This window comes from Benincasa hispida, chromosome 8 (genome assembly GCF_009727055.1).
Source record: "Benincasa hispida cultivar B227 chromosome 8, ASM972705v1, whole genome shotgun sequence".
In the NCBI taxonomy this organism is placed as follows: Eukaryota; Viridiplantae; Streptophyta; class Magnoliopsida; order Cucurbitales; family Cucurbitaceae; genus Benincasa; species Benincasa hispida.
In genome coordinates, this window is record NC_052356.1 from 30,629,008 (window position 1) to 30,645,482 (window position 16,475).

The window sequence follows — 16,475 nt, forward strand, 5'->3', positions numbered from 1 at the left end:
AAATAAAACAGCAACTTTAGAAGAAAATTAGAAGCCTGGGAATGGGGGATGATGTAACCTAAATGCTAAAAGGCGAGAAATCTCCAAGAATTGAATCAAGAATTTTTTTATTAATGAGAATGTGACCTAAATTACAAGAGTTCCAAAAGGATAACTAAAAGAGATTAAAACTAAATTGGTAATTAAAATGTAATTAATCAAGGATTAACCAAGATTAACTTGATTTTACTAAATACCCCTATCCTGTTACATCATATTCTATCCCTCCCAAAAGAAACTCATCCTCGAGTTTTAAAACGGAAATGAATGTAAAAATAGAAAAGAAAGCCACTCAAAAGGAAACACCTTTGGACAACCGATATTAATAACATCCAAATTTCTTGAGCCCAATTAATAAGTGGAATATTTATCTTTTTCCCACAAATCCAATTAATAGATTATATAGTTATCCAATTAATAGATTATATAGTTATCTTTTCCCTGCAAATCCAATTAATAAATGATATATTTATCTTTTCCCCATAAATCCTTTGTAAGATTTCCAACAATAATCTTCTAGTGATACGATCCTCAATTGGTGAAAATAAATCCTTTGACAATGTGAAACCCTCATTGAAAATTTGAAAATTGTTTATCTTTAGGTGTGGGCAGAAAATGGAAGATGCAAATTCTTTATGTAATTCTTTTGGTATGCTTTGGCGAAATATGCGGGTCGGGTCAACTGGGTAATGGGTTAAATTTTTTGAATTGTGTCATGCAACGGATAGGTCAATCTCATCTTCTTCCTCACATGAGTCACCTTCACCTGTTGTATGTTGTCTATTCCACTCGGAAACCCAATTTTTTTCAATTTCGAACATATCATCTTCCACATTGTTTCATGGTCGACTGTAATTACGGTTTCAAACATTTTCAAAGTAGGACACCCATGGGTATTGTTTTCTTCTGTTTCTGTCGTGCCTTTGCTTTCAACGTCCCCACCATCATTTTCATTAATCAATTATTCCTCCTCGTCCAATTCATGTTGTGCAATCTCAGAGTTAATCTCATTGATTTTTTTAATCTTGCTGTCGACAATTTCTTCAATTTTCTTTTTGTGCGTTGGTCTTCATCTTTGCAATGGATTTCTTTTCCATTTGTTTCTTGCCCGATTTCACAACCCCATTGAATGGATTCTTGATTTTCTTACCTTAATTCATTTTTTAAGTTCTTGAAAATGTTCATAAAGTTGCTCCATGTTTTGAGTCAACTCTCCCAACAAATGTTGGATTTTCTTGGCTCCCTTCTTCATTTCTTCCAATACTTCGGGATTGATGTACAAATTGGGTATTCTTGAATAAGATTCTTCATCAGAATTGTTGTAAGACTGATTCTTGAATTTTCTTGAACATGTTTTGAACCTTCTTGTCGTTCTTCATAGCACGAATAGTAATTTCTATCCCAAACTGCATTAGATCTTCTGTAAAATTCAATTCTTGGATAATTCTTCAAGTTTCTTCTCAATTTTCTTGAATTCAAAGGGTTCCCCTAGTTAGGTGTGAGTTGTTTGGCAACGAGCACAACTCACAAAGCTCCCTGTTGCGATCGGTGTCGCCAAGAGTTTCCTGCACTTCCACCGGCGGCAGTCAGCTTGGCCCAGATCGAATGCTCTGATGCCAATTTGATGTAGCTTAAATGCTAAAAGGGAAGAAACCTCCCAAAATCAAATCAAGGGTCTTTTTATTAATAAGAATGTGACCTAATGCAAAGAGGCTCTCTCTATTTATAGAGAATTACAAGAGTCCCAAAAGGATAACTAAAAGAAATAAAAACTAAATTGGTAATTAAAATGTAATTAATCAAGGATTAACCAAGATTAACTTGATTTTACCAAAATATCCCTATCATGTTACATCAAGGAAGTTGAAAACTAGTTAATTATTAAGCATAATGGAATAACAACAATAACAATCAATAATGTATGATTGAAAGTGAAACTAAGCAATCAAGAGATAAGTAGGATTATTTTAGCTATTGTTGTCGTTGGCCACTATTGGTTTAAATGCAGAAATGCTAACCTCGTTGCAGCAAAAACAAATACACCGGTTAGAACTTCAACACCATCCAATTCAGTTAGAAACTGCAAGCAGGAAATATAATAGTCAACATAATTGAATCTACATGCAATCAAGGTCAAGTAAATAGGATACCCACTTGATTGACTACACGATCAGTCACCCCAGTATTATCATGCCCTCTCTTTGGGGCAATTGAATCAAACTCATCAAAGAAAAGAATGCAAGGTGCTGCTGCAGTTGCTTTAGAGAAAATATCCCGAACCTGAAACCAATAATTGAGTTTCTGAGGAACTATGGTCCATCATATCTGATTTTCCAAGGTACCCATCAAAAGGAATTAGAGGGAAAAGTATCTCAGCTATTATTAATTATTAATTCTAGACCCCCATCGTAAACAATCTAACCTCTTAACCAAGGGGCAATGGCATCAAAACTTATGCTTGTCAATGAATTTCTTAAATTGAGAGTAGAATGTTCAGCACACAAAGAATTAGAGCTAAAAAGGCCATATACTGGTCATTACAACGTTAAACAATGTTGTAAGAACTACAGGAAATATGTTATGCTCAGATCCTTGACATCTATTAGAATGAGTTAACAAACCAAATAAAACTGATGCTAGTCAATCATAAATCATCTGTTGAAGTATTGATATAATTAAATTTACCATAATCCATCAACTTAAGCTTTTGGATCAATCAGTAATTTAACATGGTATCAGAGCAGGAGATCCAATGATCAACACATTGTAATGTCACTTCCTCTCCATTTAATTTTGATTTCCACTTATGGGACATTTTATAAATTTCCAAGCCCACAAGTGAGGAGGGCATTAAAGTATTGATATAATCAAATTTATCATAACCAATTAGGATTAGCTTAAGCTTTTGATTCAACATATTAAATGCAATTAAAATGTCAAGAAGTGGCAAGCAAAGGTTATTCAATCTCTCACAGCTTGCTCAGAAGCACCAATGTATTTGTTTAAAAGTTCAGGCCCTTTGACTGATATAAATCGCAATGAACAAGCAGCAGCAGCAGCACCAACTATGTGTGTCTTGCCACAACCAGGAGGTCCGTATAGGAGAACATTTGACCGCAACCTTAAAGGGGCTTGAGCAAAGATATTGGGAAACTTTGAAGGAAATACAATCATCTGCGCAAAGATATAAGGAACTAAAAATATCAAGAACAGAAAGCTTTAACGTAAAGCAGGATACGGTCAGGAACACAAGAAAACATATATTTGAATTTATTAAGATGCACTGGAGCATAATTCAATCTTTTAAAGTTAGAACTGCAGGAAATAGCATTTGAACTATTTATGGAGAGGCTTTCCAATTGGTCAACAAAAAAGAAAACAGATAATTACAGAAATATTAAACTTCCCAGCCCAAAATCCATGCATCACCAAAGCAATCATAAAAAGGATTCAAAATAATCTAAATTCATTAAGGTATATACCCTCGAGCCAAAAGGTCAACGGTCCGAGTCTCCCATCCCTATATATTGTTGAACTAAAAAAATAACAACAAATATCCAGATTCATTATTGCTAGAGTTCAAGAAACCAAAATAAAGCATATACCTCTTTGATAGAACTCTTGACTTCAACTAAACCACCAACATCATCCCAACCAGAACGACCACCTTCTGCCGCTGGTTTAGTAATATCACGCATTGAAGCCGGAACGAATTCATTCATCGCCAGAGAAAAATCATTTTCGATTAAAGTGGGATTCTGATTCTGGTTAGGAGCAAAATTCAACGGCAGAAAGCGACTAATGGCAGCATGGACAGCTCTATCTACCAAAATTTCCTGCGTGTGGAATTAATATGTTTTATTATTATTATTATTATTATTATTATTTTGGGTTATAAGAAATTAAGCTTTCATTGAAATGAAAAGATATACAAAGGCATAAAAAAAAAAAAAAAGAAAGAAAGAAAGAAAGAAAAAAGGAAGAATTATCGACATCGGGAATGGCTTTGGAGGTTTTGTCATGAAGAAAATGCTCTTTCTTTCTTTCTTTCTTTCTTTCTTTTTGAAATGGAAACTAAACTTTTCATTGATATAATGAAAAGAGGTTATTGCTCAAAATACAAAAAAACCAAATCTCAATATAAGCACACAAACATAAAAGATAGAAGGGTTAGTAGGTGTACTAGAGTTTCTCAATTAGGTTGGCACACTCATAGCACCCTCATCATTTCCCAATACATGCTCTTTGGAGACACATAATTGGTGCTATCTATGGTGTTGATGTCCATGGATGGACTGCAAATTTGCCTAAGAAGGGAAGAAAGCATAAAGAGCATTTTTTTTAAATTCACCGAGTTTATTGTGGGTGATGGGAAAGTGATTAGATTCTGGGTGGATAGTTGGTGTGATCCTCAACCCCTTGCACAAAAATTTCCCCACCTCTTTATAATATCTTTTAAAAAGGATGTTTTGATAGCGGATTGCTGGTGTGATTCCAGCCAAACTTGGGATTTGGGCCTTAGAAGACGTATTTTTGATAGAGAGATGGGTGATATGGTCGTAATTTTGCAAATCCTAAATTCTTGGGTGCTTCAGGGTAGCGGTGACTGCCTTAAGTGGAAGATTGATGCCTCTGGGAAGTTTACAACTAAAGCTACCTTCTTGATCATTGTTAAGAGGACCCCTACCTTCCCCTTTCCTTCTTATGCTCCCTTGCTTATAGAAGCTTAAACACTCATGATAAGCTTCAAAGGAAACTTAAGAACAACTCTCTGTCCCCTTCTATTCGTTGCCTTGCTTGAGAGACAAGGAGTCCCCGGACCATTTATTTCTGCACTGTGACTTTGCCACTAAGGGGTGGACTCTTTTGTCTAGTACCTTTGGCTTGGAGAGTTGTCTCCCAAAAAAGTTAATGATTGGATGCTGATGGGCTTGACAGTTTTGCCTTTGGTGATAAAGGAAAAGTTCTTTGACAATGTGCTATGCAGTCTCTCTAGTGGTGTCTATGGAAAGAAAGGAATAGTAGAATTTTTGAAGATAAGTATGTTCTTTTTAGATTTTTGCTCAACATACAGGCTCTTGGTAGTGCACTAATTACACCAAATTCTTTTGACGCTATAGCCTTTTGATGATTTTTAACAATTGGAAGGCTTTCCTTCATTAGTGTTGTGGGGAGGGGTCTTCTCAACCCCTCACCCTTAGGCTGTTCTTTTGGTTTTTGTTGGAATATACAAGGTTGTTTCTTATTAAAAAAAAAAAAATAATTTTATTGCTCGAATGAAACAAGAGTAATTTGTCTACTTTAAGTATAATGGTTACATGCATATGTGACATAAGATGCTTAATAAATCATAAACTACAATTTGACATAAGGTGTCATAAAAGGCCTTAAATCCCTCCATGGCCTACTTTTTTATTTCTTTGTGCATATTTCACTCATACATTCCACTACTGTGAAAATTATAATTTTTCTTCTTTAGGTTACAAAATGTGCACCAAATACCCCTAATTCAAACTCTGCACCCCAACAAAGATTTCCTTACTCCATAGATATATTATCTCAGGACTTCAAAACTCAACTCCGTGCCCAAACAACCCCTAAGTTCATATTGATATCAACATTTGGAAAATATGTTTATGAAATTGTACCATTGATAGCTCTGATCATATTGATATCAATTCTTAATATATTTATTAAAAGAAAAGTAAAAATAACAACAAAGTAAGAAATGGCTACGTACTAAATCATAAGCATCATAGCCATCACACTTTGAGGCAATGTCTTGTAAGGTTACATCTGAACAATCTAATGCACGTTTCCGTATCTCATGCTTCAGAATAGCAGTTCGTTCTAATGCAGCAGGAGCAGGTAACTCCACATGAAAGTCGAATCTTCCTGATTAATCCAATTGGGGGGAAAAACAAAATTTAAAGGTTGAGAAAAAATGATAGAAAACTGTTCAAGAACAAGTTCATAGCTTAGTTGGGAAAAAGAAAAACCTGAAGATCTCAATGATTGCGGTATTTTATCTACGGTCTGCACAGAAGCCACAAATGCAATAGGGCCAACTTGACACGAACTTTTCCTCTTTTCCTGTTAGTTTTGATGAAATTTTATCACAAAAATACTGACATCATAATCTTAGCATTATAATTTTATAACAATTTGACATGTCTTCAGCGAAGGAATTAAATTTGCTCTGATGAATAAGAGGAAATTACTAAGCTTTTCTCCTCTTCTAATCTTCATTGGGCTTCAAGTGCTGTTTTCAAATCCATTATTATCCAGATTTTAGTGGGTTTTGTCTTATATTTCTTGTTCTTATTGGTAAGTATGAGTTTTATGTTTTGCTTCCTCTTCTATACTTTGAGAATTAGTCTCATTCCATGAATTCAATGAATATCTTGTTTCTGTTTCAAAAATAAAATCTAGTACATCAACATCCAAACATGGATTAGAACTTCAAATAAAAGTGGTGCAAAAAATTCCTATTACAGTGATATTTGAAGAGCAATTATCTTTTCTTTTTTATAAGAAACAAAATTCAGTTTTCTATATATACATATATATATATATATTTGATAAAAAAAACTAAATTTCATTGAAGAAAAAATGAAAGTATACAGGAGCATAGAAAAAAACCAAAGTCCACAAAAGGAAGCAACTAGCAAGCATCATATCGAAGGGTCTCATCTAACAAAATATGATCAAGCGATCATTTAGGAACTTGTCACTATGCCCAAAGAGAAACAGTAAAATGAACACAGCCCAACTTTCCATTAAAAATTTTTAAAAATAAAAACCTCTTGTTCCCCCCTAAACGTGGATGGAGGAAGAACTCCTCGATCATGCCATTAAAAACTCCGTGATGGGCTAACTGAATACCAAACACTCTAAAAGAAAGTAGTTCCTTACCGGATGAGCATAATTACAATTTGATCTATGTTTTTCTCTACCTTCTGATACAAAATACAACATAAGGGCCCAACCTAGGACGACAACTTCCTCGAGCGCAATCTAAGGTATTAATTTTTCTGTGAAAAGCCTGTCAGACAAAGAACTTCATCTTCCTTAAGATTTTCACATTCCAAAGAACCAAAATAACTAACTCCAAGGAGGAGGGATCCAATAAATAATGAAAGAAATATCTACAAGAAAGATTAAAGATTGAATTCTGTTTGGTCTGACCATTACCCTAAAAATTAAAGGCCTAAAAGGGTTCCTCAAAGAATGGAATAAGTCTATTTGGTTTAACCATTACCCTAAAAGGATTAAATTCTTTTTGTGGGAGCTTGCACACGAGGCTGTCCTCACACATGATAAGTTTCAGCGCTGTCTCTCCTCATTGGTGATCTCCCCCAACTGGTGCACTCTTTGCAACAAGGATAATGAGACCCAAAGTCACCTCTTCATATTCTGCCCATTTACCAAGAGATTTTGGAACCACATCTTTCACGACTTCAATTGGTATGTGGTCTTTTCTCCAGGTATTACTCATTTCCTCTCCCTCGTGATTGAGGATCATCCATGCAAGGGTAGAAAGGGTCTCCTTTGGAAAAAGCTTATCAGCGCCTTTTTGTGGGTCAGTGTGGCTCGAACAAAATAGGCGTCTCTTCAATGACAAAGCTCAACACTATGACCATTTCTTTGATCATGGGCTAAACATTGCGATCTCTTGGTGTACAATTATCTAAACTATTTCATTCTTATAGTTTTGATTCTCTTTTGACCAACTGGAGATGTCTTTTGTAACTCCTTTGGCTCGGGGCTTCTTTCTCCCTCTTTTTTTTTTAAAAAAAAGAATATTTAACCATAAATATTCCTAAATAATAGAAATTCCAACACAACTTATACAACACTAGTATATGCTCAAGCCACCATGGGAACTAATATTGCACATATTAAAAGTCACTTCGTCCGTCTGTTATCCAATCAACAACAAAATAACTACGAGAACAAAGCAGAGACTTGAGACTAATGTCTCATTGATTGTAAAGAATAAAAGTTTTGTTTCATGTTTCAAAAAAGATTGTAAATTAAGGAGCACCAAACCACATGGGAGATGTATCGTTTTTAATGAATTGAAAGTGTTGTATTGGTTACCTTATTGTTCAAATTGCTAATGGATCATCATACAACACAAAGTACCAGAAATAACTCTTCAGTCCCGGACTTTAAACAGAAGCCAGCCAAAAACTCGCCCAACACACACACAACCAACAAAAAAGGTAAAGGAAAAGAAAGGATTGATTAAAGAAGAGTATGTACTCACACATTAGCGAAAATGTTGAAACGTCAATACAAAGCATAAAATTTAACGCTACATAAAACAATAACTTATAAAGCATTTTCTCAAGAGAAGAAAATTCTCAATACTGAAGAAGAAAATTCTTTCTTAATGAATAAGGATGGATACAAGACCAATCTTAAATAGAGATTAAAGGAGAACAAGCTTGGAAGGAAAAAAATCAAACAAGGAAACAATTACCAATTAAAAGCTAAGCTAATTACAAATAAGGAAATAAAATATACAAAAAAAAAACAGCTGTAAATTATAATATGACACATTTACCTTGCACACAAATGAACATTGAAACCACAAAAAGAATTATTACCTCATATTCATCTATCATGTCAGTGAGAAACTCTGTCATTGCAGACATGGACGTGGATGGCTGAGATCCTTCTGAGTCAGATGTTGACAAGATAATGCTGTCTAAGTCATCAAAAACAATGAGAGAAGGTGCATGTTCTAAAGCTTCTGATACATAGTTCAATAGTGACTGACGAATAGTCTGGACTTTTTCAGAAGCAAGTTGAGAACAACATACAAAAACTCTGCAAGAAAAACATGGATCAATGAGGATACAAAATTCCAGTTGCAAGCCCTAACTAAATAAAAACTCATGTAGCGTGCCACAATGTACACAGTATTATTTTGCCTCAAAATACAAATCTGTCATAGGCATAGTCTCATGCAAGCACCCTTCAGTCTTCCAGCATTGTGTCAGCCTTTCTTAACCATTGCCCACTTTCTCTACTTAGATAATGTAAACTTCAAATGCTGCAGGGACTATAAAGTCTTTCTCCCACTTTTATTCCTTAGGTTTTTATTCTTGTAACCACATGGGTGTTTAAAGTTTGTTAAATTTGCTTCTGTTTCGACTTAGTTAATTAGTTTGGTTGGTAGGTTGGTAATTGGTTAGTTTGTTAAGGGTTATGCTTTGGCTGATTAGGATATATACACATCATTGGGCGGCTGTATTTTGGATATTATTCAAAGGTTAATTAAGAAGACAATTCTTGGACTACACTACCTAAAATATTATTAGTTTTATCCTTCCCTTAATTTTCCACAAACCAGAATGAATCTAGCCCTCCAACTCCATTTATCTTAGCTAATTAAATTAAGCTACAATAAACAAACCAAAAAAATACCTACAATAAAATAAATCATTTCTTCCTAGCCAAACAACCCACAAAACTAGAAATGTAGCACGTGAGACTTTCTCTAATCTCGGAAAACAAAATATAATAGTGGTTAATGGCATCCTTCCCAACAGTGCAAGGAGATCAACTCACTAAAAATTTCAGTTAGCTGATAAAGTAAAGGCAATAACTGAACATGTATAACATGGGTAAACGAGAAATCAAAACACTGCCACAAAACCTTTGAATAACAAAAAGATATAATTTCACCCTCTGCCAATTAACCACAAGTTAAAAAGTTGGCTTTGCAAATAAAGAAAGCTCAACCTACCCTTTGCAAACTACTCAAAGAAAAGAACACCTTGATACATTAGAGCATTGTTTATATAAAACCATAACTTATATGCTCCTTTCAAGACGCTCCAAGTTGCAGACATTCTCATGAAAGAGCTACTGAGTCAAGTTTGAAGACCTCAAATCTAAAGTTATTCTAATAAACATATGTCAACAAGCTTTGGGGAGGGCATTGAAGGAAGCCCACAATCCATCCCATACCTAATTCGGTCTTCCAGCATCACACAAGTTCTTTTTAGGTCAAATAACAAGGTCACTTCCTAAACTTTCAAATTTGTGTTAGATAGGTCCTAAACTTTTAGTGGTGCCTCATAGATCTCTGAAATTTCAAATTCGTGTCTAATAGGTCTCTTGAATTTTAAAAAGTGTCCAACAAAACCTTAAACTTTCTATTTGTGCCCAATAATTCTTTAGATATCAATTTTGTGTTCAACATGTCCATTTAATTGATATTCTTTAAAATTCACAAACCTAATGGACACAATATTGAAAGTTCAATGTCCTATTAGACTAAAATTTAATATTATGTCTCATAGAATTGTGAATATTAAATAACATAGCATCACAATTATTTTTCCACGCGGAGAAACAATCTAAACAGAGTAAAGGAAGAATGATTATAAAATCAAATCAATAGATCAAAATAAAATACCTGTTCCAAAAGAAAAAGAAAGAGATAATAGTAATACATACACGTGCGCCAAAAGATCTCCGTATTCCTGGAGGAACTTGGCAGCAGCTCTTGCTAATAATGTCTTTCCAGAACCCTGATGGCAGAAACATGCAGATCATTAGAGATTAATAAAATTCTACAGATATATAACATAAACTGACAGAAAGATGTCTTCAATAACTGACACTTCACACTTTTCTTAAGGATTTGTCTATAGTAGCTCAACGTCATTTATAAGATTTAAACTAGTCGAGAGATATTTTCATTAATTGACAATTCAAACTTCCCAAAGGAACTTTCTCCTTACTATTTGTATAATGAAGATTCCAGTTTATCTTCTCTTTTCACCTATTCAGCATAGGAAGCTTTCCCTCTCTTTTGGCCAATTCAGCATCGGAAAGCTTTCCTCTCTTTTGGCCAGTTCATAAGCTCCCCCCACCCCCAGTAGCTCTAGTACTCTTTCATATTTTTCTTCAATGAAAGCTCGATTTTCCAAAGAAAAGAAAAAAAAAAAAAGCAGGGCTCCTTAGGCTTCGTAATTACTAGATTTGCTAAATAAAATTTTTGGAACCTTGTAAATCTCCCCCAACAATTTTGAAAGAAGAGCCTAAATTCTTTTTCTTAGTCTAGCAATACCAAGTACTATCAAACAATCCTCCATTAGACCAAAGAGCCTAAATTCTTTTTCTTAGTCTAGCAATACCAAGTACTATTGAACAATCCTCCATTAGACCAAAAACCTTTCCACAAGAAGTTTCTTACCATCATGTCCCCACAAATTAGAAAATAAACCTGTAAGTCGAGATCTGATGAGGCGAGAAAAAGGAGGAAAGAAGTTCTCTTGAAAGGAAAGTCTTCGACCAATGATCTGATACCAAGCCCTTTGGGAAGAGTGCTACCCTAAAAAGTCTCAGGAAGCAAACACTCAAAAGGGACTACATCGGCCCAAGTGTCCTGCCAAAACACAATTCTGGTTCCGTTTCCCTATTTAAAAGTAGCCAATGCGTCCACCTTCAGCCAAGTTCTAGATATACTAATCCAAGGGCTTCTCAGACTATTGGTTGCTTTTTCAGCAGTGTGCCAATTATAGGTGTTCTTTCCATACTACCAGCCCCCATAAGAAGTTTTCTTCATTAAGGTAATGCCAACCCCATTTTGCTAGAACTGCCAAGTCTTTTTCCTTTTATCCCACCAAAACCGAGACCCCCATCAGTTTGATCTTTTATGACCGAGCTCCACTTTACCAGATGATTAATTTTGTTCCCTTTATGTCCTTCCCAAAAGAAGTTTCTCATGGTTCTCTCCACTATATTTATTACTTTTTCCGGCATCAAGAATAAAGGCATACAATATGTGGGAAGATTTGACAGAACAGACTTACATAAGGTAGCACGACCGCCCCTGGAAAGGTTATATCTCCTCCATTTATCTAGCTTTGTGTGAATTTTATCTATCATTGGTTGCCAGAACAACACTTGTTTGGGATATCCCCCTAATGGCAGTCCAAGGTACATAAAAGGTAGAAAGGCAGCTTTACAATTGAGCCTTGAGGCTGTGGCCAGCAGCTTGTTCTCTTCCACATTGATACTGTACAGCACTGATTTCTCCCAATTTATTTTTTGACCTGAGCACCATTCGAACAAATCAAGAGTTTGTCTTAGTTTATCCAACATCCAATCTGTCATATTTGCGAAAAAAAGAGTGTCATCAGCATATTGTACAATGGGGATATGCATCTTTTCTTTCCCCACCACAAATCCTTCGAAAAGCCCATTCTCATGAAGTTTGGTCAATAGAGCCCCAACACCTCACTTACTAGAAGAAAGAGAAAAGGTGATAATGGGTCCTCTTGTCTAATTCCCCTCGATGCCAAAATCCTTCATGTTGGTCTACCATTAATGAAAACCGAGAATCTAGTATTTTTAACACATCCCAAAATCCATGAGATCCAACAAGAATCAAATATTTTGCAACACATTATCTTTTCAAGAAAGTGCCAATCTACTCGATCAAATGCTTTTTGAAGGTCTAGCTTGAGAATCCATCCTTATTTCTTCTTGGCTCGATAGTCTTCCACCGCTTCATTAGCAATAACATCAGATCTAGAATTTGCCTTCCCCATATAAAAGCACTTCGAGTCAACGTTATTACACTGGGCATAACTTTCTTTAATCTTTCAGCTAGAATCATTGATAATACCTTATAAGTTGAAGTAGTGAGGCTGATTGGTCTAAAGTCTTTGACAGAAATAACATCTTCTTTCTTTTGAATTAGCAAATAAAGTTCTCCTGAACGCAAGCATTTAGTCTTCCATTCACATAGATGTCTTCTAGAATGGATTGAAATTTGTCTTTTAACAAATCCCAGAATTTAATCAAGAATTCAACTGTAAAACGATCGGGTCCCAGAGATTTACTCTTGTCAAGCGCCTTCACAGCCATCCTGGTTTCAATGTCTGAGAAACGAGCTGTAAGCATAGAATTCTGACTTCAAAGTGACACAAGGACAATCAAAGCATAAAGGGATATAACGCATTCCAGGGGATCTTGTGTATATGACCCATAGACGCCCAAGACCAAGGCTTCAATCTCACGAAAAGATCTAGTTGGCACACCTTGATTGTTTATTAGCCCTGAGATCACATTCCTTCGTTTTTTTAGCCGATAGAAACCAATGAAAGAAGCTGGTATTTTCGTCCCCCAATCTAATCCAATCTTACTTACTTTTTTTGGATAAGGTCCCTTTCCTTCATTCTGCATAAGTTCATCAGATCAGCCTTTAACAAGGTTCTGCTGGTTATATCAAGTGTTGATAGATTGGAGTTTTCAGCCAAGACCTCCCACTTTTCAATTTCTTCTAATAGCCTCCTTTCTTTTCTTCTTTTCTTTGAATTCATCATGCCATCTCTTAAAGCAGATTTCACCTTTCTCAGCTTGCAACTGAGAACAAAGCCAGCCCAGCCATTCACTCCATTTCCGCTCAAAGTGCTTTCTATAATTCTGATACACTCCCTGTTTTGCAACCAGTTCTCACAAAAACAAAATGGTGAAGGTCCCCAACTTACCAAACCAGCCTCAAGCATTAAGGGAAAGTGATCAGAAAATGTGCAAACTTGCCGACTACTCTTGTATTTTCAAACTTTTCATCCTATTCCTTATTGACAAAGAATCGATCGATTAGTGACCGAGAAACCGAGTTACCTTCACGTGACCACGTACTCATGGTCTATCATTTTTCGGCGGTTGTTAAAGGATGACAAAATCATAGATCTTCAGAATTTGCTTGGCCAAATTTGAGTCAAAAGGGTGTCAGATAACTTTGATTGTAGAACGTGGTCATCAGAAGTTTCTGGCAAATTTTCAGTCAAATCTCTTTCAGTTTATCTTTCCCCATCATCACCACTAGACAAGCCGTTTTTCAAAGCCCTATGGAAGACAAAAAGCCCTCGAAGAGTAAACATTCTTATGTGGATCATGGTTTTCGGTCCATTGAATTGTTCATCAGTAATGCAAAGAAAGTTACCCTCGCACCACCTATCCCCATCCATTTGTCCCCTTTGTGAAGGGAGTGATGAAGACCTGCAACATTTGTTTTTTGATTGCATTTATGCTGCTAGATGCTGGTGGAAGATGTTTTCTATATTTAATGTTGCTTGGTGTTTTAGCAATGATTTCCGAGAAAATGTAAGGCAGGTTCTCATTCGTCCAGCCTTAAAAGAAGGCCCTCGGTTACAATGGGCTACTGTTGTCAAAGCATTACTTGCGGAATAATGGTCTTGAAAGGAATCAAAGGGTGTTTCACGACAAAAAGATTGGATGGATGAATCGATTTGAAGTAACTCGTTTAAACGCTTCTTCTTGGTGCACTTCTTCCAAGCCATTTGACGACTTCTCTATTCAAGACCTATGTTTAACTTGGCATGCTTTTATGTTCTTTTATTGCTCTTGTGATCTTTTTTCTGTATTATTGTTTGTGTAATTCTTGTAAATATTTTGTGATATTTTCCTTTTCTATGCTTTGTACGCTTGTATATATTCATATCTTTGGTGAATGAATAGAGTATTCTGATTCTTTCTCAAACCTAAGAGTTTTACATGGTATCAGAGATCTCTAAACAAACTTAGGGTTTTGTGAACCTTAGGGTTTGAGAATTTAGAACCCGTTTATGATACGTTTAGGGTTTTGTGGAGAGGTGAGTTTATACTTTTGCTCACAGTCGCCGTCTTCGGTTTGTTCGCCGTAGGGAAAAAAAAAGGTTGTTTTTTTGACACCGTCCAGTCCAACGAAGAGCCCAGCCACCGATCTACAAAACCCCAAAGTCCGGTTGCCATCTGACCAGCACGTGATGTAACACCCCGTACATTTTTTTAGTAATAATGTAATTTCAGTAACTTTATTATTTGGAATTTTAGTAATTGTTATTAGTTGGAGGGCATTTTTGGAATTCAAGTGTAAGTGCGGGAATTTAATTGTTGGCGTGAAATTATTTAATTTGAAATTCAAATTGGAAATTAATGGCAGGAATTAATTTTCTTTTGAAACGGAAAGGAATTAAATGTAATTATATTTATTTCCTTTTTTGTTTTTTTATTATTATTGTTGTTGTTTTTTTTTTTTATAAAAAGTCAAACCACCCCCATTTCTTCCTCACGTTCGTGAGCCCGTCCGACGCCGCCCAAAGCCACCGCGTCAGTTTCTTCTTTATGACCTCCGTCCACCACTGCTTAAGCGTCGTTCGCTTTTGCCGTCACTAGATCTATCGATTTGGGTAAGATTTCTGCCGTTTGAGTTTGTTTTCGGTTGATTCTTGAATACTACTCATTTACTTTTGGCATCAATTGGTATCGATACCCACTGTGTTTCAACTTTGGATTCAAGTTTGTGAAGGTATTGAGGTGTTGTTCAGTGAAGTTGGAATTTGTTTTAGTGAGTTTTGGTAAGTTTTATGCTTTGATTACCCTCTTGTGGATTAATTTTGGTTGTTGAGAAATTTTGGCAAAGTCATTTGGAAGTGATTTTTTTTTACGAAACTACATATGGATAATTTATTTGAGACATTGGTAGTGAAGTATGTATTTGATTCAAGCTTTAATCATGTAAGCCTAATTTCAAATTCATGATTAGGGGTTTGATTCAAGAATTTCATTTCAAGAATGAAGAAGAGTTTGGTTTGCTAATTATTTGGGCTTAAAATTGGAGTTTTAGAAGGTGAATTCGAATTGGGCCACACCTTAGGTAAGGTTATCTGGAAAATATTTTGTATATTTGGGTGTTTGGGATTTGGCCTTAACTATTAATTTTTAAAACTTGGTTTATGTTTAGGTTTGATTAAGGATTCAAGAATTTCACAAAGATTCAATTGTTTTTGGTTCGACTAATATCAAGGTAAGTAATCTTACTACTGGAACTGCCCACGGGCAGGCATTAGATGTATGCTAGCATGTTAAATGAAGGTATGGCAGAATGACAGCATTAAAGATTGATAGTATAACATGATTAAAGTATGTTCTGTTACGAGATCCAATTATCTATTTATTACACATAGACCTTGAATGCTAGTATGAGATGGTATATGCTTCCATGGTTGTATTTGATCTGATGATGTTAAGGTATACATGTATGTTGTAGAACCATGATGTTGAGGTATATGTGTATGTTGTAGAGCCATGATGTTGAGGTTTATATGTATGTCATAGATTCATACAGTGATGATTATGATGTTGAGACTGTGCAAATGTCCTTACTGATTAGTTAGATGCCCATTAGATTTTGTGTTTCCTTCGCGGATTCACCAGTTTGTGTCTCCTTCGGGGTTCACCAGTTTGTGTCTCTTTCGGGGTTCACCAGTTTGTGTCTCCTTCGGGGTTCACCAGAGGTAGTTGGCATACTTAACTACAGTAGAATAGGACTCAGTCTCCTTTTTCATGTGCATATGTGTCCATGAGCACTAGAGCAGTTATATGTTTCATTTCTCTCTTAA

The 16,475-nt window shown here is 35.5% G+C and overlaps 1 protein-coding gene across 2 annotated transcripts in view; it reads right to left on the reverse strand.

Annotated features, from left to right (window-relative positions):
- Positions 1 to 16,475, reverse strand: part of LOC120082818 (peroxisome biogenesis protein 1) — a 28,813-nt gene that overhangs the window by 2,028 nt on the left and 10,310 nt on the right. For both annotated transcript variants that reach the window (XM_039038144.1, XM_039038145.1), the window contains 8 exons: positions 10,516 to 10,589; positions 8,655 to 8,877; positions 6,039 to 6,132; positions 5,780 to 5,934; positions 3,645 to 3,875; positions 3,013 to 3,213; positions 2,194 to 2,319; positions 2,058 to 2,119 (listed from right to left, as the gene is read on the reverse strand). In XM_039038144.1, the coding sequence (XP_038894072.1) occupies positions 2,058 to 2,119; positions 2,194 to 2,319; positions 3,013 to 3,213; positions 3,645 to 3,875; positions 5,780 to 5,934; positions 6,039 to 6,132; positions 8,655 to 8,877; positions 10,516 to 10,589 (1,166 nt within the window). The remainder of the gene's footprint in view (positions 1 to 2,057; positions 2,120 to 2,193; positions 2,320 to 3,012; positions 3,214 to 3,644; positions 3,876 to 5,779; positions 5,935 to 6,038; positions 6,133 to 8,654; positions 8,878 to 10,515; positions 10,590 to 16,475) is intronic.